The following is a 27,901-nucleotide window of genomic DNA, read 5'->3' as shown; positions in this document are numbered from 1 at the left end:
GGTGTCCCAGGGTGGGCTGCCAACATCTGGCCCAAGAACATTCTTCCCTAACTTTTAGTTAAAGATAAATAAATCACTCTAAGGTTGAGACATTTTACTTAGTGATCTTTTACTAATTTTGCAATAAGTCGAAGAAGGAAGACAATCCAATCTAAAAGTCCTGCTATTTAAGGAAACCAACTTCTCTTGGAGAAATTGAGTGTGCTTGTAGGGGAATATATATTATTCTAATAGCTTGTCTGAAAATAAAGATGCGGCCTTCTTTTCAGTTTTGAAGAATATTACTACCTTTTGTGTTTCTTAAATTTGAAGTTTAAATTAGATATTTGTGTGACATTTTTTCCAAGAGTCCAGTGTTGTTTTATCCAAAATATATTACCTTTGAGTGAACTAAAGGTTTTTAAAAAACTGATATCCACATAATAAATAGATACTTCAGAAAACGATGAAAAATAAGGATATGGTAAAACATATTCTCCAAAAATGCCAAGGTTTCTGTTAAATATTCAAAGCACATTGGAGAGTAAATGGGACAGTCCAATCTTTTTAGAAGTCTGACTTATGTTCAAAAGTTTACTTTTTACTTTGGTTTTTTCATCCCCACAGGCAGTTGCTATTCTCTGTTGCCTGAGAAATTATCGGGTGGTCAATATATGCAACAAAGTGGAGGGATGGTTTTGTCCCCTTGGTGATATTCCCTGAGTAGGAAACGGTGACAGCAGGTTTCTGCTCCATATTGAAATTTAGCAACATTTAGACCTGATTACGTAAGTGAACACAGTAGTTTCTCCTTTGCATACATATATTGTACAATGTTTAATTATTTCCTTTATGAATAAACTAAGAATTAAGGAAAGATTAGGCTAATAAGAAGTTATATGAGAGTGTAGTAACTGGTTGTGACTCTAGGCGCCGCTGTTCACCAGTCTAGGAGATAACAGCACGAGCGTGACAAACTTCTCCCCACCCTCTATCCCCCCCCAAATAAAAGCCTCTTAGAACTTCACCGCCAGATTGAAAACAGTCTCCCTGAGGCTGCCCAGACCTGGACCACTTTCCGACCTGTATTCTCCTGAAAATTCAGTTAATTTAGGTTCAGAAGAGCAGAGAAACAATACCCTTGGTACCGGACTGGGAGAAAACTGTGAAGCGAGAAAGCAATGGCGATTTGGGTGAAGCTGCCTGGCTACAGCGGGCAGGTCCTGCTGTTCCTTTTTCTAGAGCTGTTGTTGGGAGCTCAGGCCGGGAAGATCCGCTACTCCGTGCCAGAAGAGACAGGCGAAGGTTTCTTCGTGGGCAACATTGCCAAAGACCTGGGGCTACAACCCCAGGAACTCGCGGAGCGAGGAGTCCGCATCGTCTCCAGAGGTAGGACGCAGCTTTTTGCTCTGAATCCGCGAAGCAGCGGCAGCTTGGTCACAGTGGGTAGGATAGACCGGGAGGAGCTCTGCGCTCAGAACGAGAGGTGTCTGGTGAATTTTAACATCTTGGTAGAGGATAAAATGAAGCTTTTCCCTGTTGAAGTGGAAATAATTGATGTTAATGATAACACTCCCCAATTCCAGTTAGATGAAGTAGAATTTAAAATGAATGAGCTAACCACTCCAGGCACCAGGATCCCTCTGCCTTTTGGGCAAGACCTCGATGTGGGAATTAATTCTCTCCAGAGCTACCAGCTCAGCTCCAACGCTCATTTCTCCCTGGACGTGCAACAAGGAGCTGATGGATCCCAACACCCGGAGATGGTGCTGCAGAGTCCCCTGGATAGGGAAGAAGAAGCTGTCCACCATCTTCTCCTCACTGCTTCTGATGGGGGCGACCCGGTCCATTCAGGAACCCTCCGCATTCGCGTTCGGGTAGTGGATGCAAATGACAATCCTCCAGCATTTACTCAAGCACAGTACCACATAAGTGTCCCAGAGAATGTGCCACTGGGCACTCAGCTGCTCATAGTAAAAGCTACTGACCCAGATGAAGGAGCCAATGGGGAAGTAACATACTCCTTCCATAATATAGACCAAAAAATAGCCCAGATATTTCAGTTGGATTCTTACATGGGAGAAATAACAAATAAAGGATCCTTGGATTTTGAGGAATATAAAATGTACCCAATGGAAATTCAGGCTCAGGATGGTGCAGGCCTTATGTCTCGAGCTAAGGTACTGATCAAAGTTCTAGATATAAATGATAATGCCCCAGAAGTGACCATCACCTCTGTCACTACTACAGTCCCAGAAAACTTTCCTCCTGCAACCATAATTGCTCTTATCAGTGTGCATGACCAGGACTCTGGAGACAATGGTCACACTACATGTTCCATTCCTGGAGATCTACCCTTTAAATTAGAAAAGTTAGTTGATAATTACTACCGTTTAGTGACAGAAAGAGCACTGGACAGAGAACTTACCTCCACGTACAACATCACAGTAATAGCAACAGATCAGGGAACTCCGACTCTCTCTACTGAAATGCACATTTCATTGCAAGTGACAGATATCAACGACAACCCCCCTGCCTTCACCCAGGACTCCTACTCCACCTACATACTGGAAAACAACCCCAGAGGAGTCTCCATCTTCTCTGTGACAGCCCAAGACTCTGACAGTGATGAGAATGCACGAGTCACTTACTCCCTGATTAAGGACACCATCCAGGGGGCACCTCTGTCCTCCTACGTTTCCATCAACTCAGACACGGGCGTCCTGTATGCACTTGTGTCTTTTGACTATGAGAAGTTTCAGGACCTGCAACTGAGAGTGACTGCACAGGACAGCGGGGACCCACCACTCAGCAGCAACGTGTCACTGAGCATATTCCTGCTGGACCAGAATGACAATGCACCAGAGATTCTGTACCCCTCGCTCCCCACGGACGGTTCCACTGGTGTGGAGTTGGCACCTCGCTCTGCAGAGCCCGGCTACCTGGTCACCAAGGTGGTGGCAGTGGACAGAGACTCAGGCCAGAACGCCTGGCTGTCCTACCGCCTGCTCAAGGCCAGCGAGCCAGGGCTCTTTGTGGTGGGGCTGCACACGGGCGAGGTGCGCACTGCGCGTGCCCTGCTGGACAGAGATGCGCTCAAGCAGAGTCTGGTGGTGGCTGTTCAGGACCACGGCCAGCCCCCTCTGTCGGCCACCGTCACGCTCACGGTGGCTGTGGCTGACAGCATCCCAGACGTTCTGGAAGAGCTGGGCAGCCTGGAGGTCCAGCACAATTCTGATGCTTCAGGCCTCACGCTGTACCTGGTTGTGGCGGTAGCCGCTGTCTCTTGCATCTTTCTTGCCTTTGTCATCGTGCTGCTGGCACTCAGGCTCAGGCGCTGGCACATGTCTCGTCTGCTCCAGGCTTCAGGAGCGGGGTTGGTGGGCATGCCCGCCTCTCACTTTGTGGGCGTGGACGGGGTGCGGGCGTTCCTGCAGACCTATTCCCACGAGGTCTCCCTCACCGCGGACTCTCGGAAGAGTCACCTGATCTTCCCGCAGCCCAACTATGCAGACACGCTCATCAGCCAGGACAGCTGCGAGAAAAATGATCTTCTGTCAGCACCTCAGTCTTTACTTGAAGGCAAAAAGGAAATCTTTTCTCAGGTAAACTTTTTGTAGTAAATTTACCTAGTTAAAAATAATCCCTGAGTTTACTTACTTGCTTTCATTCTTTACAGCTAACACTTCTTTTACTTCCCATTTATCTTTGTAGATTTCTATTTACAAACCCTGGGAAGTCATTATTAAGTATTTATATCCAGTATATTAATAATTGTTCTTTTATTGAAGAGGCAAGACTGTAGGAGGTTGGCATGAAGAGTGTGGGTAAGGTGCCACCTCAGTGGTGAAAAGAGCACTTGCTGCCTCAGAAACAAGGAGATCTGGCTTCCAACATTTTTTTTTTTTGCTTGCCTCTGGCCAAAAAGTTTTATATTTGGGAGATTTATCTGGCAAGGATAAGGTTTGTCTAGATAAGACCCACTGATATTTATGTTACTAACAGAGTTTTAAAATTCTTTTCAGTTACATGCACCTCCTAATTTATCCCTAAATGTAATGTAGATGTCATCTGTCAGGTGTCAGGGTGCTATTTTATTTGAGGACATTTAAGGAGGTAAAGATTGTCTAATATAGTCGTTTTAGTTGTGTTAGTATAAAATTATGAAAATTTGTGTAAGTCACAAATTTAAGTTAGTGTTAACCATCTTAGTGCTTTATTTAATCTTTTATTTTGAGATATTTTATGCAGGCTGAAGAATACATCATATGATTGTTACTTATAAAATAATGAAATGGCCCTGGCTGGTGAAGTTCAGTGGATTGAGTGCGGGCCTGCAAACCAAAAGATTTCGGTTTGATTCCGGGTCAGGGCACATGCCTGGGTTGCAGGCCAGTTCCCAGCAGGGGATGCACAGGAGACAGCCATACATTGATATTTGTCTACCTCTCTCCTTCCCTTTCCCTCTAAAAATAAATAAATAAAATCTTTTTAAAAATAAAATAATGAAATGAATAATAGAAAATTGACTATGCAATTTGAGACCTAATTTTGAAGCCTGCTGACTTGTAACATTGTTTCTCTAATGGAATCGACTAACAAAAACCAAGTATACATCCCATTTTAATGTGTGTGTTGACTCTTTACAAAAAATGCCACATAGAGGAGTAAGTCCATGCTTCAATTTAGTTATTCTGCTCCAATAAGTTACAGACTTAAATAAAATATAAAAAGAGGAAAGCAAAAGCATAGTAAGGCACAAATAAAAGGTAAATATCTAAATGGATGAAAGTAGAAAAGAAAGTGGTGAGCCAGTCTACAGCTGTGGGATTCATAGTCTTGGACTTAGATGAAGGCAGTGAAGGTCTGGAGATCGTTTCAGCACTGTAATGGATACAAAAGTGCTTCGGGCTAAATGAGGGACTGAGCCAGGCTTGCTACTTAAATGCAAAATAAGCAGTTAGGCCCTTCAGCTTAGTTAACAAGGGGAAATCACATAAAATGGTGCCTACCAATTCCCATGATCATAACTTGTTGCAAGCCTAAGGTCAAAGGAGAGTGGTGGGCACAGATGGTGGGTTTCAGAAAGTAAATTCTGAAAATATCTGTTGTGAGCTGTGATGTTCAAAACACTGAACCCAGGAGTGAGTAAGAAAGGGAGAGGAAGGCGGGGGGCTCTTCCACTTAAAAGAAATGTACAAACCAAAATGTTGAAACACATTGTCTTTTGGAATTTATTGTTGCTAATGAGAAATTTTCTGTCAACAAATTGTCATTAACTTTTAGGTAATGTCTGTTTTCTCTTCAGTGTCTTTTAAATTTTTCTCTCATTCCTGCAGAATGTCTAAGTGTGGAGTTTTAGTTTTATTTTGTTTGGTACAAAGAACATACACTCAACTAATAATGTAACTTGATATAATTTAAACTTTTCTCAGTTCTTAAAATATTATATATATATATAAACTAAGTTTACCTATTAAGACAAAGAGGTTACCTAAAATCCATCTGTAGTCTGTTGACAAGAAACATGCATAAAACAAAGATATGCAGTGCACACTTTTATTTTCAGTATTTCAGTGTAATTCACACACACTTACAAAACAAGGCAGCTATGTCAATATCAATATAACAACAAAGTAGTATTTAGGCAACAACATTAATAGTGATTGTTTAAAAATAAACTGATCATAATTATAAAAAGAACAGACAAAAATATAAAAATTATAAGCTCCCACCCTGGCTGTTTTGGCTCAGTGGATGAGTGCTGGCCTGTGAATCAAGGGTTTGCCAGTTCAATTTCCAGTCAGGGTGCATACCTGGGTTGTGGGCCAGGTGCCCAGTTGAGGGCATGGAAAAGACAACCACACATCAATGTTCCTCTCCCTCTCCTCCTCCCTCCTCTCCCCTCTCTCTAAAAATAAATTAATAATATCCTTTTTAAAAATGAGCTTTCATCAGTGAACAATATAGCTTTAGAATCAATACTAGGAGATTTCAACCTAATTCCATAAGGAACAATAGACCTCACAGGCAGGAAATTACTAAGCATACAGAAAAAGTGAATAACAGGATCTATAAGAGTGATCTAATAGATCTATATAAAATCCTAACAAACATAAAATAGTCATTCTTTACATGAGCATATGGAAATGTACAACAGTTTTCTGTGTGAATAGCCACCACAAAGAAAGGAACAGGAAAAAAAAAAAGCAAGCACTGGCTGGTGTAGCTCAGTGGATTGAGCACCGGCCTGTGAATCAAAGAATCGAGGTTCGATTCCCAGTCAGAGCACGTGCCTGGGTTGCAGGCCGGTTCCCTGCAGGCCAGTTCCCAGCAGGGGACGCACAAATGGCAACCATACATTGATGTTTCTCTCCCTCTCTCCTGCCCTTCCCCTCTAAAGATAAATAAATAAAATCTTTTTTTTTAAAGAAAGGAACAGCAAATTTCCAAGTACCAATAATATGCATACCTTATAACATGTACTTAAACCACAAAGCTGGGGGTGGGAAAAATAGGGAGAGGTTGCTAAAAAATAAGGTATAAACTTTCAGTTATAAGATGAATAAAGTCTGAGATCTGATGTACAACACGATAGAGACTATAGTTGATGACACTATTGTATAATTTAAATTTGCTAAGAGAATAAAATTTAAGTGGTCTCATAAAAAAGTAGATATGTGAGGTTATGGATGTGTTAGTTAACTTGGGAGGGATCTTTTCAAAATATACACATACATCAAATCATCGTGCATACTTTAAATATCTTACCATTTTATTTGTCAATTGTACCTCAATAAAGCTGGAAAAAATCAGGAGTCAAACACTTAAAAATAATTTTAAAAAACCAAAAAGGGTAGATATTTAAATCTGTGCCCCTAAATTACTCTTGGATTTAAAAAATTACAATGGGCTCTCACTGGTGTGGCTCAGAGGACTGAGCACAGGCCTGTGAACAGAAAGGTCATTGGTTCAATTCCCAGTTAGGGCACATGCCTGGGTTTCGAGCCAGGTCACCAGTTGGGGTGTGCGAAATATGAGAGGCAACCGATCCATGTATCTCTTGCACACTGATGTTTCTCTCCCTCTATTTCTCCCTCCATTCCCCTCTCTCTAAAACTAACTAAATGAAATCTTTAAAAAATAATAAAATTAAAAAATTACAAATCACAATGAAATGAAAACTAGAAATAAACAAAAAATTAAATGTTATTTATTAAAAATTGTATAATGCAGCTAAACTAGTATTTAGTGGTAAATTTATAGAAAAATCCAATGCTTTTTTTAAAAAATCAAATGATTTAAGATAAAGGAATTTTAAGAAACAACACAAAAAACATAGCAGCATGAACTGAAAGAAAATAGTAGAAAAATAACAAAGATAGAAGTATTAGTTATTGAAATGCAAACAAGGGAGAATTTTGATGATGAAACAGACAATAAAGGTCATATCAGTGGGGAGAAAATGAAAATTCTGTCAAGTCCAAGTTGGGACTAACATAATCTAGACAGATGTCATGACTAAAATTCTTTTTAAACATCCTAAAGAAAAATTCAATATTTTTATCAAAAGCAAAGACCTGAAGAAGGAGAAAGAGAAAGAAAAGCAAGGGAGACTGGGAAAAAATTACTTGATATGAATCATGAAGCATGAATGGAAATTAATATACTGAGTAAAAACAGATATTATCAAAGAGAAAAATCTAAAAAATTGCACTGTTGAATATTGAGCAGTTATTTAATGAGACTCTAAAGAATTAAAACAATGTTGATGAAAAGGTTTTTTACAAACAAACTAGAGGCTCTACCAGGAAGTGTGGTGAGTTGATATCAATTGTTTCTAATAAATACTTCATCTGTGTTCTTGGAGGATTGGAAAAGTGAAAATGAAGAAAGTTCAACAGGGAAGAAGCCAAAAGGCAAACAGACTTAAATGAGACTAGAAATGGGCAATCTCACTTAAAAATGTTGACTCAAAAATCTCAATTATTATCAAATACTATTTGCTAAATATTTTAAATAATATTTAAATCTATTTATTATTAATATATTTATAGCTTATAACTTATAGTTTATTTGAGGGATGCAAGGATATTTCAATAATATTTGTTGATCTAATAATGTAAAACTCCATATTAAGAGATTAAAGATATGAAGCCATATATCATTTCAGTATAGGCATTGAAATATGCCTATATTGAGAATGTTCAATGAGAATATAGAACATGCATCTTGAGAATATTCAATGCATAATTTAAATCTTTTAGTAAACTAGGAATTAAAGAAAACATTTTAACCTGATAAACAATATCTATTAAAAACTTATAGACAGCACAAAGCAATCTACAGATTAACTTCAATCCCTTTCAAAATCCCAATGACTTTTTTTGCAGAAATATAAAAATAGCCATTTTAAAATTCATATGGAACATCAAGAGACCTTAGATAGCCAAATAAATCTTGTGAAAGAAGAACAAAGTTGGAAGTCTCACACTTCCTGATTTCAAAACTTACTTCAAAGGTACAATAATCAGAACAATATGGTACTAGCATAAAGACAAACATATAGACCAGTGGAACAGAATAGATAGACAAAAAATAAACTGCTACATGTATGATCAAATGATTTTCAACAATGGTGCCAAAACTGTTCAATAAGGAAAGGACAATTTTTTCAACAAATAATTTTGAGAAAACTGGATGTCCACTTTCAGTTTTCATAAAAAAAAAATGAGCCCTTACCTTACACCATATACAAAAATTTACTGAAGATGGGTCAAAGACCTAAACACAAGAGCTAAAATTATAAAACTCATAGAAGAAAACATAGTGGCAAATCTTCATGACATTGGATTTGGCAATAATTTCTTAGATGTGACACTAAAAACACAGGTAATAAAAGAAAAATAGACAAATTGGACTTTATCAAAATTAAAAACAATATCTACAGAGTGAAAAGCCAGCTCACAGAGTAGGAGAAAATATTTGCAAGTCATATATCTGTTAAGGACTGACATCTGGAACATATAAAGGTCTCCTATAACTTGCAACCAAAAACAAACAACTGGATTTTAAAATAGACAATGGACTTAAATGGATATTTCTCCAAATAAGATACACAAATTGCCAATAAGCACATAAAATGATGCTCCACATCACTAAACATTAGGGAAATACATATCAAAATCACAATGAGATACCACTTCAAACCCATTAGGGATGGCTATTATTTAAGAAATATTTTAAATAGAAAATAACAAGTGTTAGTGAGGTATGGAGTCCTGGAATATTTGTGCACTGCTGGTGGGAATATAAAATGATGATGCCACTGCTTTGGAAATAGTATGGTGATTCCTCAAAAGAAGTTAACAGAATTATATGACTTAGTAATTCTACTTCTGGATATACATCAGAAGAAACAAAAGCAGGTAAGTACTTGGACAGATACTCATATACCCACATTCATAGAAGCATTATTCACACTAGCCAAAAAGTAGAAGCAAGCCAAGTCCACTCACAGATGAATAGATAAACAAACTCTGACTACATAGATATATTCAGCCTTAAAAAAAAGAAGACTTTGACACACACTGTAAGATGGATGAACCTTCAAGACATTATGCTGAGTGAAACAAGACAGCCAAAAAAGGATAAATACTGTATGGTTCCTTTTATCATGAAGTTCTTAGAGTAGTTGAATTTATAAAGACAGAAAGGAGAATGGTGGTTGCCAGGGGAAGAGGGGAATCAGGAATGGGGAGTTAATGTCCAATGAGGATAAGGTTTCAGTTGGGGAAGATGAAAAAGTTCTGGAGATCAATGGTGGTGATGGTTGCACAACAATGTGCGTACACTTAATGCTACAGAACTGCTCATTTGAAATGGTTAAAATGGTCAATTTTATATTATATATATTTTACCACAATTAAAAAAAAGAAGTCCAGTTACTCTGCTAAGATCATGAGAAAGCTTTCCATGCCAATAGCCCCCCTCACAAACATGATGAATGTTTCTAAAACCTGCTGAACTTTCTGGATGAAGTGTGGCAAACATCAACTCCACAAAGTAACACAGTACAAGAAGGGCAAGGGTTCTCTGTATGCACAGGGATAGTGGCCTTATGACAGGAAAGCGAATGGCTATGTTGGGCAGACTAGGCTGATTTTCCACAAAAAGGCTAAAACTACAAAGAAGATTGTGCTGAGGCTTGAATGAATTGAGCCCAACTACAGATCTAAGAGAATGCTTGGCTATTAAGAGATGCAAGTATTTTTAACTGGGAGGATATTAGAAGAGAAAGGGCCAAGCAATCCAGTCCTAAGCTTCATATTTTGTGTTACTATGTGATAATAAAATCTCGAGGATATGTTCCAAAAAAGATCATGAGGAAAAAAACAGACATGGAAAAGCCATATGGAAAGAGCGAGGCCATACAAATACCTGTAAAGAGTCACCCAGATGTCTCAACACACCGGCTGAGCCCAGTTCCCAGGTGATGCTGTGTGGATAACCACCAGCAAGACCAGCAGAAGAACTGAAATAGATGATCCCGGCTCAGATTGAAAATTACTGAATAAATGAAACCATGTCATTTTAAGACACTGATTTTGGGATGGTGTGTTATGCTCCATGATTACTGATGTGATATGCACACAGTTTTACCCAGAAATCCCATTTTCAGGTTAATATCCTAGTTCTAGAGAGATGTGTATATGAGGAGATATGTCCAGTAGGGTTCATTTCCTCATTATCTGCGATAGTAAAGAAGGAAGGGGAGGAAAACAGAGAGGGAAGGAGGTGAGTAGAGGAATAAGGGGAAAAGAAGAAGGAAGAGAGGAAGCATAAGGAAAAATAACATAATATCCTCCTACAGATAATAGGAAAATAAGTTTTAACATTTTCATAAAGTGCAATAGTATACAATAGTTAAAATGAACATTATCAACATAAATATCAGAAGTGGAATGTTGAGGAAAGTGCATTGCAGAATAAGCATAGCATATTACCATTTGTATGAATTTGAAGTAGGCAAAAATGTTTATGGATGCACTTATATGCAGTTAAAAAACATGCATGGGAATAATAACTGCTATATTCTGGATGGTGATTACTTTTATGGAAGGAGAAACAGGACTGTTTTTAAGGCAGGGTACTGAAGGGATTTGAATCTTTCTGTGGGTTTGTTTTTTAAAAGTTGATCTCCCAGGCCTGCGAACCAGACAATCGCGGTTCGATTCCCAGTCAGGGCACATGCCTGGGTTGCAAACCAGTTCCCTGCAGGCCAGTTCCCAGCAGGGGACGCACGAAAGGCAACCATACATTGATGTTTCTCTCCCTCTCTCCTTCCCTTCCCCTCTAAAGATAAATAAATAAAATATTTTTTTAAAAAAAGTTGATCTCCAACATCCATAGTAATATTTTTTCAGGCAAGAGTAATCAATGGTGAAAGTTCATTTAGAAACACAACATGTATATAGTATTAAAGCATCTCCTTACAAGATGATAATTAAAACAGAGGGAGAACAGTGATTTTACTAGAGATATTACTAAGAGAAAAGCCTAGAAATCACCATCTTAACCAAATGATCAATGTTAACATTAGCAGTAATGGATCAAAGGTACCCTGTGCCCCTTGATAAGATACACAGAGAAGGCTGCAACATCATTTCTGTAGCATTTCTGCCCCAAACACCATCATATGAATCTAATCATGGGAGAAAAAAATGAATGGGTATTTTTTAAAGATTTTAACATTTATTTTTAGAGAGAAGGGAAGGGAAGGAGAAAGAGAGGGAGAGAAACATCAGTGTGTGGTTGACTCTTGTGTGTCTCCTACTGGGGACCTGGCCTGCAACCCAGGCATGCGCCATGACTGGAAATTGAACCAGCAACTCTTTGGTTCGTAGGCCCATGCTCAATCCATTGAGCTACACCAGCCAGGGCCTGAATGAGTGTTCTACTAAATAACTGGCCACTATTGAAGAGTAAAGTCATGAAATATAAATAAAAGGCTGGTGAACTGTCTCAGATTAAATGGCACTAAAGAAAAGTTATTAAATGTAATGGGTACTCCTGGATTAGATCCTAGGCCATACTTTTTTTTTTTTTGCTATAAAAAGGTATTATTGTGGCAACTGGAAACATTTGACTAACATTTGTAGATGAAATACTACATCAGTGCTAATTTACTGACTTTTATTATATTTTAGTAATGAGGGAATGTTACTGCTCTGAAGTACTGAGGAGGTAAAGGAGCATCAAGTCTGCAGCATACTCCAATATAGTTCGGAAAGACTGAGAGAGAGAGAAAGACAGACACAGAGCATGAAATAAAAATGTTACCATTTGGGATAACATGGATGAGAAGTCTAGGGAAATGCCTTTGTACTATTTTTGTAACCTTTTTATAATTTTGAAATTATTCAAAATAAAATGTTTGAAAACTGATCCCAAATATGGCAAAATATTAAGATTTGATGTATATTAAATGGTATGTACACAGACTTTCATTACATTATTTTCTATACTTGTGTATATATTTGAAATATTTCTGAGTTAATTTTTGAAATAACAAATGCATTATTTATAAGTACATAAAAATGAAACAGGAGTAAAAAGACATCCACTGCAATGTATTTTATATGCTAAGAAACACTAAACATCAAAAAAGAGGACTTGGAAAACTCTAAGTACTTTAAGTGCCTTATTCTCCATATGGCAAAACCCCTTCTTTATTTCCTTGATGTACCGTGCTGCCTCTCACCTCCAAGAATTTGTACTGAGATTCCAGAACACTCTTCCTGCCTCTTTCTTGATTCAATCCTACCCTTTAGGATTCAGCTTCAATCATGTCCTGTATAAGGACCCCCAAGTCAAGGCTGGATTCTCTTCCTATGTATTCCCCCTTTGCCCAGTGTTTCCCACCATAACAGCAGTTGTATTCTGTCATAATACTCTGTTTACATTCCTCTGCCCTCCCCTACCCTTAAGTTTCCTGAGAGCAGAGACCGTGTTAATCGGGTTCACCATTTCTATCTCTAGCATCAGTCAGGCAAAGTGTCAGGGACACCACAGTCACCCAATTAAATTTCTGATAATTCGGTATTTTAAATACAGGTCTTGAAGTTAAGTGCTAAGCCATCTAACACAGAAATTAAAAATATATAACCTTAGAAGGTAATGTAGCTAGTGTTTTAAAATTGATCTTATTGTCTCTGAATATAAAATAAGAGGTTGAAGATGTTTGGAGCAAGGGCAGCAGCAACCTTGATGAATGCCTTGAACTTCAGTAATCCTTTCCTAGTAACTACTGTCAAGGTCACATTCGTTTACACCATTCTTACTAATTCTGAGAGAAAGACTCCTGACTTGAAAGAGCTACTTCTAAGCTATCTTAGAAATGTAAGATTCTTCAAAGAAACTTGAAATCACAAAGCAACCTAAACAAATTCCCGGAACTTGGATTTGCCTGATAGGGTGCAGATATTACTTAGGCCTCTGAGCGTCGCTGTTGACCACCCAAGAAGTAAAAGCCTGCAACACCTCCGATCCTACACTACCGCGGCCACAACAAAAGGGCTGGGCATTTCACCGCAAGCTTCCGCGTGGCTAGGAAATTCAGTCCCCAGCCCACTAGTTCTCTCCACAGTGAGCTGGACCCCGTGAATGCTGGTCACCCCAGACCCTGAGGAATAAAGATCCCGCACTGTATGCTGGAAGTTGCCTCGGAGAAAAGACTGCGACAGAAGGAATGGCGGTTCTGCAAAAATTGCCACAACGCGGAAAACTGGTCCTGCTGTATCTCCTTTCGGCGGCTCTGTGGGAGGCTGGAGTTGGGCAGCTGCGTTACTCTGTGTTAGAAGAGATCGACAAAGGCTCCTTCGTGGGCAGCATCGCCAAGGACTTGGGTTTGGAACCCCTGGTACTGGTGGAACGCGGCGTTCGCGTCGTCTCCAGAGGTAGGACGCAGCTCTTTGCTCTCAATCCCCGGAGCGGCAGCTTGGTCACGGCGGGCAGGGTAGACCGGGAGGAGCTCTGCGCTCAGAGTGCGCGGTGTCTGGTGAACTTTAACATTCTTTTGGAAGATAAATTGACTATATATTCAGTAGAAGTGGAAATAACAGATATTAATGATAATGCCCCTCGGTTTGGAGTAGAGGAACTGGAGCTAAAAATCAGTGAAACAACTACGCCGGGATTTCGGATTCCTCTGAAGAGTGCTCATGATGCGGACGTAGGAGAGAACACTCTCCAGAAGTATGAACTTAACCCAAATGACCTCTTCTCCCTGGATGTGCGAAGCGGGACGGATGGGAACAAGTATCCAGAGCTGGTGCTGGAGCGCTACCTCGACCGCGAGGAAGAGGCTGTTCACCACCTCATTCTCGTGGCTTTGGACGGGGGTGACCCAGTCCGATCTGGCACCTCCCGCATCCGCGTAATGGTCCTGGATGTGAACGACAACGCACCCGTTTTTACACAGCCTGAATACCACGTAAGTGTTCCAGAGAATATTCCCGTAGGCACCCGGATACTCACAGTGACCGCCACTGATGCAGATGAGGGATACAATGCTCAAGTGGCATATTTTCAAGAGAAAAACCCTGGGAAACCCTCAGAGATATTTGAGCTCGAGTCAGCATCTGGAGATATAGCAATCATAAAAAGTCTAGATTATGAGGATGCCAAATTCCATGAAATTGATATTGAAGCTCAGGATGGTCCAGGCCTTCTGACAAGAACGAAGGTTATTGTCACAGTTCTGGATGTGAATGACAATGCCCCAGAATTTTACATGACCACTGCTACTAGCTCAGTCTCCGAAGACTCTCCTCCAGGAACCATAATTGCACTTTTCAACGTACATGATAGAGACTCTGGTCAGAATGCATTTATCACATGTTCACTCCCAGAGGACATTCCTTTCAAGTTAGAAAGGTCAGTGGACAATTACCACCGACTAGTTACAACCAGAGCCCTTGACAGGGAGCAGTTTTCCTCTTACAACATCACTGTGACTGCTAAAGATGGAGGGAACCCGTCTCTGTCCACAGATGCTCACATTTTGCTGCAAGTGGCAGACATCAATGACAACCCGCCCACCTTTTTTCACTCCTCCTACTCTGCCTACATTCCTGAAAACAACCCCAGAGGAGCCTCCATCATCTCTGTGAAGGCCCACGACCCTGACAGCGACCACAACGCCCACGTAACTTACTCCTTGACTGAGTACACCCTTCAGGGGGCACCCCTGTCGTCCTACATCTCCATCAACTCTGACACCGGTGTTCTATACGCGCTGCGCTCCTTTGACTATGAGCAATTTCAAGAACTTCAATTGTGGGTGACAGCACAGGACAGCGGGAACCCACCTCTTGGTAGCAATGTGTCTCTGAGCCTATTTGTTCTGGATCAAAATGACAACACACCGGAGATCCTGTACCCCGCCCTCCCCACAGACGGTTCCACTGGTGTGGAGCTGGCACCTCGCTCTGCAGAACCCGGCTACCTAGTGACCAAGGTGGTGGCTGTGGACAGAGACTCAGGCCAGAACGCCTGGCTGTCCTACCGCCTGCTCAAGGCCAGCGAGCCAGGGCTCTTTGTGGTGGGGCTGCACACGGGGGAGGTGCGCACTGCGCGTGCCCTGCTGGACAGAGATGCACTCAAGCAGAGTCTGGTGGTGGCTGTTCAGGATCATGGACAGCCCCCTCTCTCGGCCACTGTCACCCTCACCGTGGCCGTGGCTGACAGCATCCCAGATGTCCTGGCCGACCTGGGCAATCTGGAGCCCTCCACCCATCCTGATGACTCCAGCCTCACGCTGTACCTAGTGGTGGCAGTGACCGCAGTCTCCTGCGTCTTCCTCGCCTTTGTCATCGTGCTGCTGGCACTCAGGCTCAGGCGCTGGCACACATCACGTCTGCTCCAGGCTTCGGGAGAGGGTTTGGCAAGTGTGCCCACCTCACACTTTGTGGGCGTGGACGGGGTGCGGGCGTTCCTGCAGACCTATTCCCACGAGGTCTCCCTCACTGCGGACTCTCGGAAGAGTCACCTGATCTTCCCGCAGCCCAACTATGCAGACACGCTCATCAGCCAGGACAGCTGCGAGAAAAATGATCTTCTGTCAGCACCTCAGTCTTTACTTGAAGACAAAGGAGAAGAAGCAATTCCTCAGGTAAACTCTCTCCACGATATATGTATAAGCTATCGTTAAAATAAATAAAATTACTTATTTACTTAGCTTTCTCCACTGTTTACCATCTCTCTTCTATTTCCCATATTTCCTTGAGAATATATTCAATTTTTAGAAAATGAGTCCTGATGAATTACTTCTCACTACTTCCAAGTGTTCACACATTGTAAAGAGGAAGAAGGGCCAGAATCATGGTGTCATAAGTATAAATCAGGAGTTAGTAGGTGAAGATGGTCTTTAAGAACTCAAAAGAGCATTGGAACTGGGATATCTCACTTCTTATACTTTACTTCCCATCCTTATGTGACTCACCTCATCTACCTGAATCAACAATTCCTTCTCTCTTAAAAATACAAAGGTTGTTTTCTCAAGTGCTTTAAAATTTAAGAGTTTTCTATTTTATATTTGGTTTTGTTTATGAATAATGAAACACTCGATTTGGTTATTTTCTGCTCACTCAATCTTATTTTTCCTTAGCTTGGCAGTGAGATTCTTCATTTTACTTGACTTGTATGGCCTTTCTCATTTAAAAGATTGAAATTTGCCCTGGCTGGTGTAGCTCAGTGGATTGAGCGCAGGCCTGCGAACCAGACAATCGCGGTTCGATTCCCAGTCAGGCATATACCAGGGCTGCAGGCCGGTTCCCTGCAGGCCAGTTCCCAGCAGGGGATGCACGAAAGGCAACCATACATGGATGTTTCTCTCCCTCTCTCCTTCCCTTCCCCTCTAAAGATAAATAAATAAAATCGTTTTAAAAAATTAAATAAATAAAAGATCAAAATTTAGGAATACACATGCTTCGCCATGTTTCAGGAAGATACACTGTGGTATCTCTGCTTAGTTAAAAAATCTCATTTACCTCTACAGTAGCTCTTTGGTTCTTGAAAAAGTGATTGAATTATTGTTTGTTCTATAGTAAATTGGTAGTGTAGTAGTGAAAATGTTTCTCTTTGATGTTATTTTTCTTATATCTGATAGCCATATTGCCTTCTATCTTTTTAAAAAAAATTTTAAAGGTTTTATTTTTTTATCTTTAGAGAGGAAGGGAAGGAAAGAGGGAGAGAAATGTCAATGTATGGTTGTGTCTCATGGGTCCCCTGCTGGGAACTGGACTGCAAACCAGGCATGTGCCCTGACTGGGAATTGGACCGCAATTATGTGGTTCGCAGGCCTGCGCTCAATCCACTGAGCCACACCAGCCAGGGCGCCTTCTATCTTTAAAAATAATATATATTCTCAAGGGATTTAAAGAGTATGCCAATAATTTTCCCTAAAGCTTTCTTTATATATGTCTCTCTTTTTAAAAATGTTACTTATTTGTTTTTAGAGAGGGAAAGGAAGAGAGAAAGAGAGGGAGAGAAACGTTAATGTGTGGTTGTCTCTTACATATCCCCTGCTGGGGACTGGCCTGCAACCAAGGCATGTGCCCTGACCAGGAATTGAACCAACCAGCAACCCTTTGGTTTGCAGGTTCACACTCAATCCACTGAGCCACACCAGCCAGGGATGTACATTTCTCTTTTCAAATCTTCCTTCTCATAGCATTTGAGGTTGAGGATGGTCCCAACCTCAAATGGCCTCTCTTCACATGGAGTCTGTATTTGGGGCCCAGGTAAGACACAGAGGATTCAGTAAATAAATATCCCAATTAAAAAAACCAAAACATTTCTAATTCCTCACCTGACCTCAGTTCTCCTCACAACCACGGCTTTCCTTCCCCACTCATCTTTCCATGTTGGTTTTTAGTATTTTAGCCATGTATTTAATAACAGAGGAAAAACGATATGCTAATATTCTATGTAACTGGGATTATTTTTATTTTTATTTAGAAGTAATAATGTACTAACTGAGTCTTGTATTTAATGGTAACATCTTTCACTGTGCAGTGATTATGATATTTAAAGGCATCTGAGGGAAAATTGATCTGAGACAATGTATTCCATTGTGTTTATTACTATTATATAATCCTCTATAAAAAAATAGAGCTCACTGTGGAATAATACCCTATAACATCTTGTAAGTAATTAATAAATTGTGAACTGAGGAAAATTAAAGACAGTTTATTTTAATGTGTATAGTAACACAAGAATAAATGCCTTATACACGACTACATGATGGCTCAAAATTTAAGTGACCACTGTATTACTGTATTGTATTCCTCTTTTGTGCTTGGAGAGGAAAACAAATACAAATAAAAGGTCTATGGGACATAAAACAAATGTTTATCTCTACTAGTTTCAGTTTGGGTCTGAAAACCCCTCCTCACACTCTAGATTGAAGCAAGGTGAACTACATTCAGTGCCCTGATGTTCTGTGATTTCTTGCTCTCATCCAGGCATTGCCATTCTGTTCTCTCACTTCCAGGCCTTTCCCCCAATCCATTCCTCTCAAAGCCTTTGCTAAACTCCAAGGCAAAAGTGATTATGCACTGTCATCCCTTGTTTGCGTTTACACCTTCATCATTTCTGTGAAGGAAGTGGCTTGTCCATATGGTTCATCTGAAATCCCCAGATATTGTCCGACACCCAATTATATGTTTGTTTAATGAATTGGTTAAATAAAAATATTAAAACTAATATGTCAGGTTCTCAGAAACAAACATCAAGAGGGATAATGTATAAATAATGGCTGGTGTTTCTATGTGGTTCTTAAACTTTGAATATTTCGAGAGTAACTCCAGCATGTTTGAAGCAATATTGGTGGCATTATGGTTAGTGCATGGCTTCTGGAGGAAATAACTTGAAGTCACATCCTTTCATGTAAAGTATTTCAATTATGTGAAGTAAACACCAATCCCGTTACCTATGATAAAAAGGATTTTGGGTGTTGGATAACTTTAAAAATACAAACTTGAGTTTGTCCAAAAGGGTGCAGTGAACGGTTAGTCCTCTGGGCGTCGCTGTTGACCACTCAAGGAGAGAAATGCCATGGGAGAGCTGGTCCACCATTTCCTTGTTACTCAAAAGCAAAGAGTCAGCAAACCAGACTTAGAAGATCCTGGACTGCTACACTCACCCTGTCGGTCAGCCAGCACTGTGCCCTATGAAACTGGCCCACAAAGGGCTTAGCTCATTGAGAAGATAAAAGTGGATTCCGTTGTGGGAGACTGGAACCGGATAAAGAAAGAATAATTCACCAAAAAGGAAATGACGAATTATCTGATCAGAAACGGCAGAGGACTGGCCCTGCTCTGCACGCTTCTGGGGACGCTGTGCACGACTGGATCCGGGCAGATCCGCTACTCAGTGCTGGAGGAGCTGGACAAAGGCGCCTTCGTGGGCAACATCTCCAAGGACCTGGCGCTGAAGCCCCCGGAGCTGACAGAGCGGGGAGTCCGCATCGTCTCCAGAGGTAGGACGCAGCTCTTTGCTCTGAACTTGCGAAGCGGCAGCTTGGTCACCGCGGGCAGGATAGACCGGGAGGAGCTCTGCGCTCAGAGCCCTCGGTGTCTAGTAAAATTTAACATCCTGGTTGAAGACAAATTGAAAATTTTTGAAGTAGAAATAGAAATTAAAGATATTAATGACAATGCTCCTGATTTTCTAACGGAGGAATTGGAAATAAAAATTGGTGAACTAACGGCTCCTGGAACTCGATTTCCACTTAAGACTGCGTTTGACCCAGATGTAGGCATGAACTCGCTGCAGAACTACCAGCTCAGCCCCAATGACTACTTCTCTCTGGCTGTGAAGATTGTGTCTGATGGGGCCAAGTACCCAGAGCTGGTGCTAGAGCGGGCTCTGGACCGTGAGGAAAAAAAAATTCATCAGCTTCTCCTCATTGCTTTTGATGGTGGGGACCCTGTTCACTCTGGCAACTTGTGCATCCAAGTAATAGTTCTGGATGCGAATGATAACCCACCGGTATTTACTCAGCCTGAGTACCGAGTAAGTGTTCAGGAGAATTTGCCAGTGGGTACCTGGCTGCTCACTGTGAATGCCACTGACCCTGATGAAGGATTCAATGCTCAAGTGTCCTATATACTAGATAAAATGCCTGGAAAAATTGCTCAGATTTTTAATCTCAACTCAGTCACTGGAGACATAACCATATCAAAAAGTCTAGACTATGAGGATGCTATGTTCCATGAAATTAAAATTGAAGCACAAGATGGACCAGGTCTCCTCTCAAAAGCTAAGGTTCTTGTGACAGTTCTGGATGTGAATGACAATGCTCCAGAAATTACAATCACTTCTTTCACAGGATCGATCTCAGAAGAGGCAACTGCTGGAAAAGAAGTTGCCCTTGTCAATGTCCATGACCGGGATTCTGGGCAAAATGGGCAAGTCACAGTTGTTGTCCTGGGAAATATGCCATTTAATTTGGAAAAATCAATAGACCAATATTACCGCTTAGTGACAGCCAGATCCCTGGACCGGGAACGGACTTCTGAATATAACATCACTCTGAGAGCAACAGATGAGGGAAGTCCACCACTGTCTACAGACACTCACATTGCCCTGCATGTGGCAGACATCAATGACAACCCACCTGCCTTCACTCATGCCTCCTATTCTGCCTACATTCCAGAAAATAACCCCAGGGGTGCTTCCATCTTCTCTGTTACTGCCCAGGACCCTGACAGCATTGAGAACGCCCACATCACTTATGCACTTACTGAGGATACTGTCCAGGGGGCACCTCTCTCCACTTATATCTCCATCAACTCTGATACAGGAGTCCTCTATGCTCTTCGATCTTTCGACTATGAGGAGGTTAGAGACCTGAAACTACTGGTGACAGCCACTGATAGTGGGGACCCACCTCTCAGCAGCAATGTGTCTCTAAGTCTGTTTGTGCTAGACCAAAATGACAACGCACCAGAGATTCTGTACCCCTCGCTCCCCACTGATGGTTCCACTGGTGTGGAGTTGGCACCCCGCTCTGCAGAGCCTGGCTATCTGGTCACCAAGGTGGTGGCAGTGGACAGAGACTCAGGCCAGAACGCCTGGCTGTCCTACCGCCTGCTCAAGGCCAGCGAGCCAGGGCTCTTTGTGGTGGGGCTGCACACGGGCGAGGTGCACACTGCGCGCGCTCTGCAGGACAGAGACTCACTCAAGCAGAGTCTGGTGGTGGCAGTCCAGGACCATGGACAGCCTCCTCTCTCAGCAACTGTCACGCTTACTGTGGCAGTGGCTGACAGCATCCCAGATGTGTTGGCTGACTTAGGCAGTCTTGAGATCCCTTCAACCCCAGAGGCCTCAGACCTCACATTGTACCTGGTGGTGGCAGTGGCTGCAGTCTCCTGCCTCTTCCTTGCATTTGTCATTGTATTGCTGGCACTCAGGCTCAGGCGCTGGCATAAGTCACATCTGCTCCAGGCTTCAGGAGGGGGGTTGGCAGGTGTGCCCACCTCACACTTTGTGGGCATGGATGGGGTGCGGGCGTTCCTGCAGACCTATTCCCACGAGGTCTCCCTCACCGCGGACTCTCGGAAGAGTCACCTGATCTTCCCGCAGCCCAACTATGCAGACACGCTCATCAGCCAGGACAGCTGCGAGAAAAGCGAGCCTCTCCTGGTAGCTCAAGATTTACTGGAAGCGAAAGGAGACTCCAAGCTACTTCAGGTAAGTTTATTTTATTTTTTGAATATTATAAGAAACAATTATGCCAGTGTGGTTATTATAAAGCTTAGTCCTATTGTTTAAATAGTTGTTCCTCTCTCCTTTTGGGCCCATGGTAGGTCTGCACTTCCTGGTCTGGTGTAGCTGAGTCAACCTAGGTAACTAGTTCTGGCCAAGGCATTGTAAATGGAAGTAGGTGTGCCCTTTTTTGTAGGAAGCTCCAGTTTCCTTTGTGAGAATTTCCAGATCTCTAAGATACTCTTTGAAATTGTGACTGCTCCTCTATCTGAATCATTGAAAAGCTAAGATGAAAAAAGAATCTTGTGGTTTACCCAATATTACCTGTATCTGTGACAGATAGACCATGTTAAATCCATGTGGCTTGAAGTTTGTCACTCCAGCCTACCTAACCTATCCTGACTGTTACAAACAAGTGTATGCGTGTGTGTGTGTATATATATATATATACACACACACACTATATATATGTATATACATACACACACCCTATATATATGTATGTGTATATATATGTGTATATATATATATGTTTAGTTAGTTATTTTAGGATCCCAGAAAATGATGCTTAACTCATTCCAAGCCAGGCCACACCCTTCATCTCAAAGACACAAAAAATTGTGTGGTAAAAAATATAGATGGTCAAATTGTTTTCACTTGGCTTACAGTTCCTATTATGTATAACTGAAATGTGTGCATATATGTGTATTCATGTTGACTTAAGCTGTTTGCCTGAAAGTGAAATCAATTGCCTAAACTGTTAGGAGCCTTGGAGTGGTATGTCTTGTCCTTTGAGAAGGAAAAAGTATTTAAGGAGATATGTCTCAGCCTTTATGAGAGATTTCCAGACTCCAATGCTGAAATAGAAGTCTTCAATTTACTTGGGCCAGAAATAGTTGGTTCACTTTGAAATTTATAAAATTACTTTCAGCTGTAAAATCATATCGGAGAGTCATCCAAAGTTAGACCAAAATATATTTCATTAGATTTCAAGCAAAGGAGCAACTGTCCCTCTCAATCTGTTATGAAGAGGTACATTGGAAAGTGTGTCACAACAGGGCCTGAACAAATAACTGAAAACAGAGTAGGGTGTGTTCTTACTCAAGCACGCAAGTGGAAAATGGGGAAAATGGCACATAATCTTTGGAATCTCTTTTTAGAAAAAAATCTTTATAATATTAACATCACTTTTTTTGTAAGGAGAAAAAATTGTTAAATGGCTAGTGCCAGGAGAACTTTAAATGTTCAAAGAGAATTTTCTAAGAATCCCATACAACACATCGCCTACATATATGGTGTAAAGATGCAAATAGAAGGGAAGTGCTCCCAGGCATCCTGTTTCCACCACAGGCGTGAATTCATTACCAGAGAATGGGAGAAGGGATTCTAACAAAAGGACGAGAAAATATAAAGGTGTGAAGTACGGAAAACAAGGGAAAGGATGTCTTAGGAAAACAGATAGTAGTCTGTTTTCCCGGGAGTGGACAGTGCATACAGGCCAGCACTGCCAAACATAGAACAAATTGTTGAGTTGGTATCTATTTGATGGTGCATCGGTTTGTTTTAGTTGCCCAACACCAGTTCTTGGGTTGTAAGTTCTAAACTGGAGTGTCTAAGGACTCTCAATGCCTTTCTAAGGTTAAAACTAGTAATCGGGTCAAACTCTTTTCACTTATTAATGATATACATTAGCTGGAGATGAAAATTGGGATTATGGAATCTTACATATACATTCAAATAAGAAAGAAGTACTGGTTTTCTAAAAAATAAATATGGCTTCCACAAGATTCTGCTTCATAGATGCATGTATGTGCACCCAAATACTAAATCAGTCCCTTTAACAAAATATCAGGCTCTACTGTGCATAACAGGAAGATTATGTTTTAAAAAGATGGGCAATGTATTAAAAATAAGCCTACAGCATTCTTTGAAAAGTATTACTGAATTGATGAAGTATGTATGAGGAGAGTTAAAATACAAAATAGGAGAAGTTATGGACTTACAAAAATGCAAGGATCATAGTTGATTAAAAGCCAGTAACTTATTTCATTATATTCATACTAGTCAAACCAACTTTATAAATACAGTGAAATCATGGAAGATATTTTTGCCCCCTGGGCTGAAAAAAAATGCCTATGCTTCATGAGATATTTTAATAAAAAAATAATAATGTACGATGGTGGCAATGCTTATGAGATGGCAAAAAACTAGAAAATTTTACATTTAAAGGGAATTTTTAAATGCTTGGTTCTTTCCAACAAATAAAAGGACAATGCATAAATTCAAGAGCTTACACTTTGAGGATAAATAGCTAGGCTAGGTGCAGTTTTCCCAGACAACCTCTGGGCGCCGCTGTAGACCAAAGGGAAGAAAGGGATTCTCGGTTCTGCGGCGTTTCCGGCGTTTCCGGCGGAGTGCTTTCCAGCTTTGTCCTGCGCACCGCAGAACACCGCCTAGCAAGTCCTACCATCAAGCCCAGGGTACTGTCATTGATTTTTTAAACATCCCAGAGACATCTTGAAAAGAAGCTTCTTCACCGAGTTCAAGAAATGCAAAGGAGCTCCAGACAAGCTGAAACGATGAAAAGGCAGGTACTGTTTCTCTTCTTGCTGTCTTTGTTGTGCGGGGCCATCTCCCAGCAGATACAGTACATGATTCCAGAGGAGCTGGCCAAGGGATCCAGGGTGGGAAACCTCGCCAAGGATCTGAGACTCAGTGTCCAGGAGTTGCCAGCTCGAAAGCTGCGGGTTAGTGCAGAGGAATTTTTCAATGTGAATATGGAAAGTGGGGACTTGTTAGTGAGCGGTAGGATAGATAGAGAGAAGATTTGCGGGAAAAAATCTAAGTGTGTGCTAGAATTTGAAATTGTCGCTGAAAACCCAATGAATGTGTTCCATGTGATTGTTGCAGTCCAAGATATTAATGACAATGTGCCACGTTTCATTGCAAAAGGCATTGACTTAGAAATCTGTGAATCAGCATTACCGGGTGTAAAATTCCCACTGGATTCTGCACAGGATGCAGATGTAGAAAGTAACTCATTGAAAGTTTACGCCATCAGCCCCAATGACTACTTCTCTCTGTCAACAAAAGAAAGTCCCGATGGAAGTAAATACCCAGAATTACTGCTGGAAAAACCTCTGGACAGAGAACAGCAGAGTTTCCACCACTTAATCCTGACTGCCGTGGATGGCGGGGACCCTCCTCTAAGTGGCACCACCCAGATCCAGATCCAAGTCATGGATGCCAATGATAATGGTCCAGTGTTCAACCAGGACACGTACAGAGTTAGACTTCAAGAAAATGTGCCCCGGGGAACCTCTGTGCTGTGTGTGAAGGCCACTGACCAGGACGAGGGTGTTAATGCACAGATCACCTACGCCTTCCTCAATGCCCCAGCGAGCACCAACTTCCTCTTTAATCTCAATCCAAATACTGGTGATATCACAACCAATGGTACACTGGACTTTGAAGAGACAAGTATATATATGTTGGCTATAGAAGCCAAGGATGGAGGAGTACACACAGCTCACTGCAATGTTCATATCGAAATTGTCGATGAGAATGACAATGCACCAGAGGTGACATTTATGTCCTTTTCTAACAAGATTCCCGAAAACTCAGACCTTGGAACTGTAATAGCTCTCATTAAAGTGCATGACCAAGACTCTGGGCAAAATGGTCTGGTGATGTGCTATATTCAGGAAGAAGTTCCCTTCAAATTAGAATCCACTTCCAAGAATTATTACAAGCTGATGATTGAAAGTGCTTTAGACCGGGAGCAGATAGCAGAGTACAATGTCACCATCACAGCTACTGACAAGGGCAAGCCATCCCTCTCCTCCAGCACCACCATCACAGTACACATTGGAGACGTCAATGACAACGCCCCGGTTTTCCAACAGTCCGCCTACCTGGTCCATGTGCCAGAAAACAACCCGCCAGGGGCCTCCATTGCGCAGGTCAGCGCCTCCGACCCCGACCTGGGACCCAACGGCCTCATCTCCTACTCCATCGTGGCCAGCGACCTGGAGCCACAGGCGCTGTCCTCCTACGTGTCCGTGAACGCGCAGAGCGGCGTGGTGTTCGCGCAGCGCGCCTTCGACCACGAGCACCTGCGCGCCTTCCAGCTGACGCTGCAGGCCCGAGACCAGGGCTCCCCAGCGCTCAGCACCAATGTCAGCCTGCGCGTGTTGGTGACCGACCGCAACGACAACCCCCCAAGGGTGCTTTACCCGGCGCTGGGTCCCGACGGCTCTGCGCTCTTTGACACAGTGCCTCGCGCCGCGCAGCCGGGCTACCTGGTCACCAAGGTGGTGGCTGTGGACGCGGACTCGGGACACAATGCCTGGCTGTCCTACCACGTGCTGCAGGCCAGCGAGCCTGGACTGTTCAGCCTGGGGCTGCGCACGGGCGAGGTGCGCACAGCGCGTGCTTTGGGTGAAAGGGACGCGGTCCGCCAGCGCCTGCTGGTCGCTGTGCGCGATGGGGGACAGCCGCCTCTCTCGGCCACTGCCACGCTGCTCCTGGTCTTCGCTGACAGCCTACAAGAGGCCCTGCCGGACCTCAGCGAACGCCCCACACCCTCTGACCCCCAGGCTGAGCTGCAGTTTTACCTGGTGGTGGCCTTGGCCTTGATCTCGGTGCTCTTCCTCCTGGCGGTGATTCTGGCGGTGGCCCTGCGCCTGCGACGCTCCTCCAGTGCTGCTGCTTGGGGCTGCTTTCAGCCTGGTCTCAGTTCTAAGTCTGGCCCCGGGGTTCTTCCCAATTACAGCGAGGGGACTTTGCCCTATTCCTACAATCTGTGCGTTGCTTCACAGTCAGCTAAGACAGAGTTTAATATTCTCAACGTGACCCCGGCAGTGGCGCCGCCTCAGGATCTCCTGTTTGAAGATCCTGTGGATGTATGTGCCAGTAACGAAGACCCCCAAGTGGCATATGACTCCTCTTTTTCCTCACATGTGAGTTTCTGCAAGCCTACTTAAATTTTATATCTTGTGCTTTATTCTCAGTGTACATAATTACTTTTGGTCGTCATTCACTGTTCTGGTAGTGGTAGTAGGAGAGAAGGTGTATTGGATGGGTGGAGCTGGGCCCCTTGATTGCTCAGTACACTTGGCAATTACCTAACTACTACTTCTCAGCCTGTATGGTTGGCATTTCTGTATGGTCAGCATATCTTGCTAAAGAGAGCTTTTCTTGATTGTCACTACTTTTGGTAGTAGCACAACAGTTTCTTAGTTAAGATACTTTTTTCCCCAAAAAATGTACTGGCAGGTCTTTCTGCCTGCATTAAATATCAAATACATCCTAGTTGTTATTTTTCATTGCAATGTGTATTTTTAATATAGCTTTTGAATTGAAGTCTCTTAGCACTTCTTAACCTTACCACATGTAGCAAGACTGTCAGGTTTTACATTTGAATCACTACCTTTGGGTCAATTTATTCCCACTTCATAATCTCATTTAAGACTAATTTTCTTAATCCTTCTTTAATAACTAATTTTCATACCCATTCTACTTTGTCATTATTTTAATAATAAATGTAATGAATATCCCCCCCCATCCCTGGCAATTTGTGGATCTTTTGAGAATTGTAAAACCTACCTTTAATCTACTCTACAAAGTCTGAAAATTTAAAAGCTCTAAATGGTCAATGGACTTTTGTGTTTGGTTAAAATTTGTGAGTAATTTATAGAAGTTAATTATTACGTGGGGAACAATCTAAAGAACTAGGTACTTGTTTGTCTATCTCAAGTTCTCCCAGATTAGTAAATTACTCCAAGTTTTCTTGAATAATAAAACTAAGAAACATGCAAAGATAATATATACACAAATTCTAAAATGTTTCCTTTCACTTGTTATGTCTGAAATCAAAGCTAAAGTAAACTTAGAAATAATGGTAAAATAGTACCTTCTGGATGTATCCTTATGTTGAAAAACATCAGTGAAATATTGCCTGTTTTTAAAGTTCTTCACTCTAACTTTTCCTTCTTATCTTTTTTAATTTTTAAGATCAGAGTTATTTATCCATTGTTGTAGGCTTTGCTGTTGCATTAGTGACTCATTCATTAAGCACTGAAAAGCGGCATGAATGCTCTGTGAAGGGGGGTGTTCTAAAGTCTGAAGATTCATTGTGAACCTGATA

At 41.8% G+C, this 27,901-nt stretch overlaps 3 protein-coding genes across 3 annotated transcripts; all 3 read left to right on the top strand.

Moving 5' to 3' along the window:
* The first annotated feature begins 1,014 nt into the window (after nucleotides 1-1,014).
* Nucleotides 1,015-12,348, top strand: LOC119051093 (protocadherin gamma-A1-like). The gene is made up of 2 exons (XM_053666446.1): nucleotides 1,015-3,584; nucleotides 12,189-12,348. Exons 1-2 carry the CDS (start codon nucleotides 1,161-1,163, stop codon nucleotides 12,189-12,191), a joined length of 2,427 nt encoding a protein of 808 aa, XP_053522421.1. The 5' UTR covers nucleotides 1,015-1,160; the 3' UTR covers nucleotides 12,192-12,348.
* A 335-nt stretch (nucleotides 12,349-12,683) lies between these two features.
* LOC119051099 (protocadherin gamma-A2-like) lies at nucleotides 12,684-16,717 on the top strand. The gene has a single exon (XM_037147713.2). The coding sequence runs from the start codon at nucleotides 13,730-13,732 to the stop codon at nucleotides 16,190-16,192; it is 2,463 nt and encodes an 820-aa protein (XP_037003608.2). The 5' UTR covers nucleotides 12,684-13,729; the 3' UTR covers nucleotides 16,193-16,717.
* Nucleotides 16,718-19,151: 2,434 nt separating this feature from the next.
* LOC119051014 (uncharacterized) lies at nucleotides 19,152-27,318 on the top strand. Its single transcript, XM_037147554.2, has 2 exons — nucleotides 19,152-21,738; nucleotides 24,264-27,318. The coding sequence occupies exons 1-2, from the start codon at nucleotides 19,318-19,320 to the stop codon at nucleotides 26,736-26,738; spliced, it is 4,896 nt and encodes a 1,631-aa protein (XP_037003449.2). The 5' UTR covers nucleotides 19,152-19,317; the 3' UTR covers nucleotides 26,739-27,318.
* The last annotated feature ends 583 nt before the right edge of the window (nucleotides 27,319-27,901 follow it).

This window comes from Artibeus jamaicensis, unplaced genomic scaffold (genome assembly GCF_021234435.1).
Source record: "Artibeus jamaicensis isolate MK-2021 breed Jamaican fruit bat unplaced genomic scaffold, CSHL_Jam_final contig_456, whole genome shotgun sequence".
NCBI classification, from domain to species: domain Eukaryota; kingdom Metazoa; phylum Chordata; class Mammalia; order Chiroptera; family Phyllostomidae; genus Artibeus; species Artibeus jamaicensis.
Note: the sequence above shows the minus strand (reverse complement) of the source record. Positions and strands in the feature narration are given on the sequence as shown.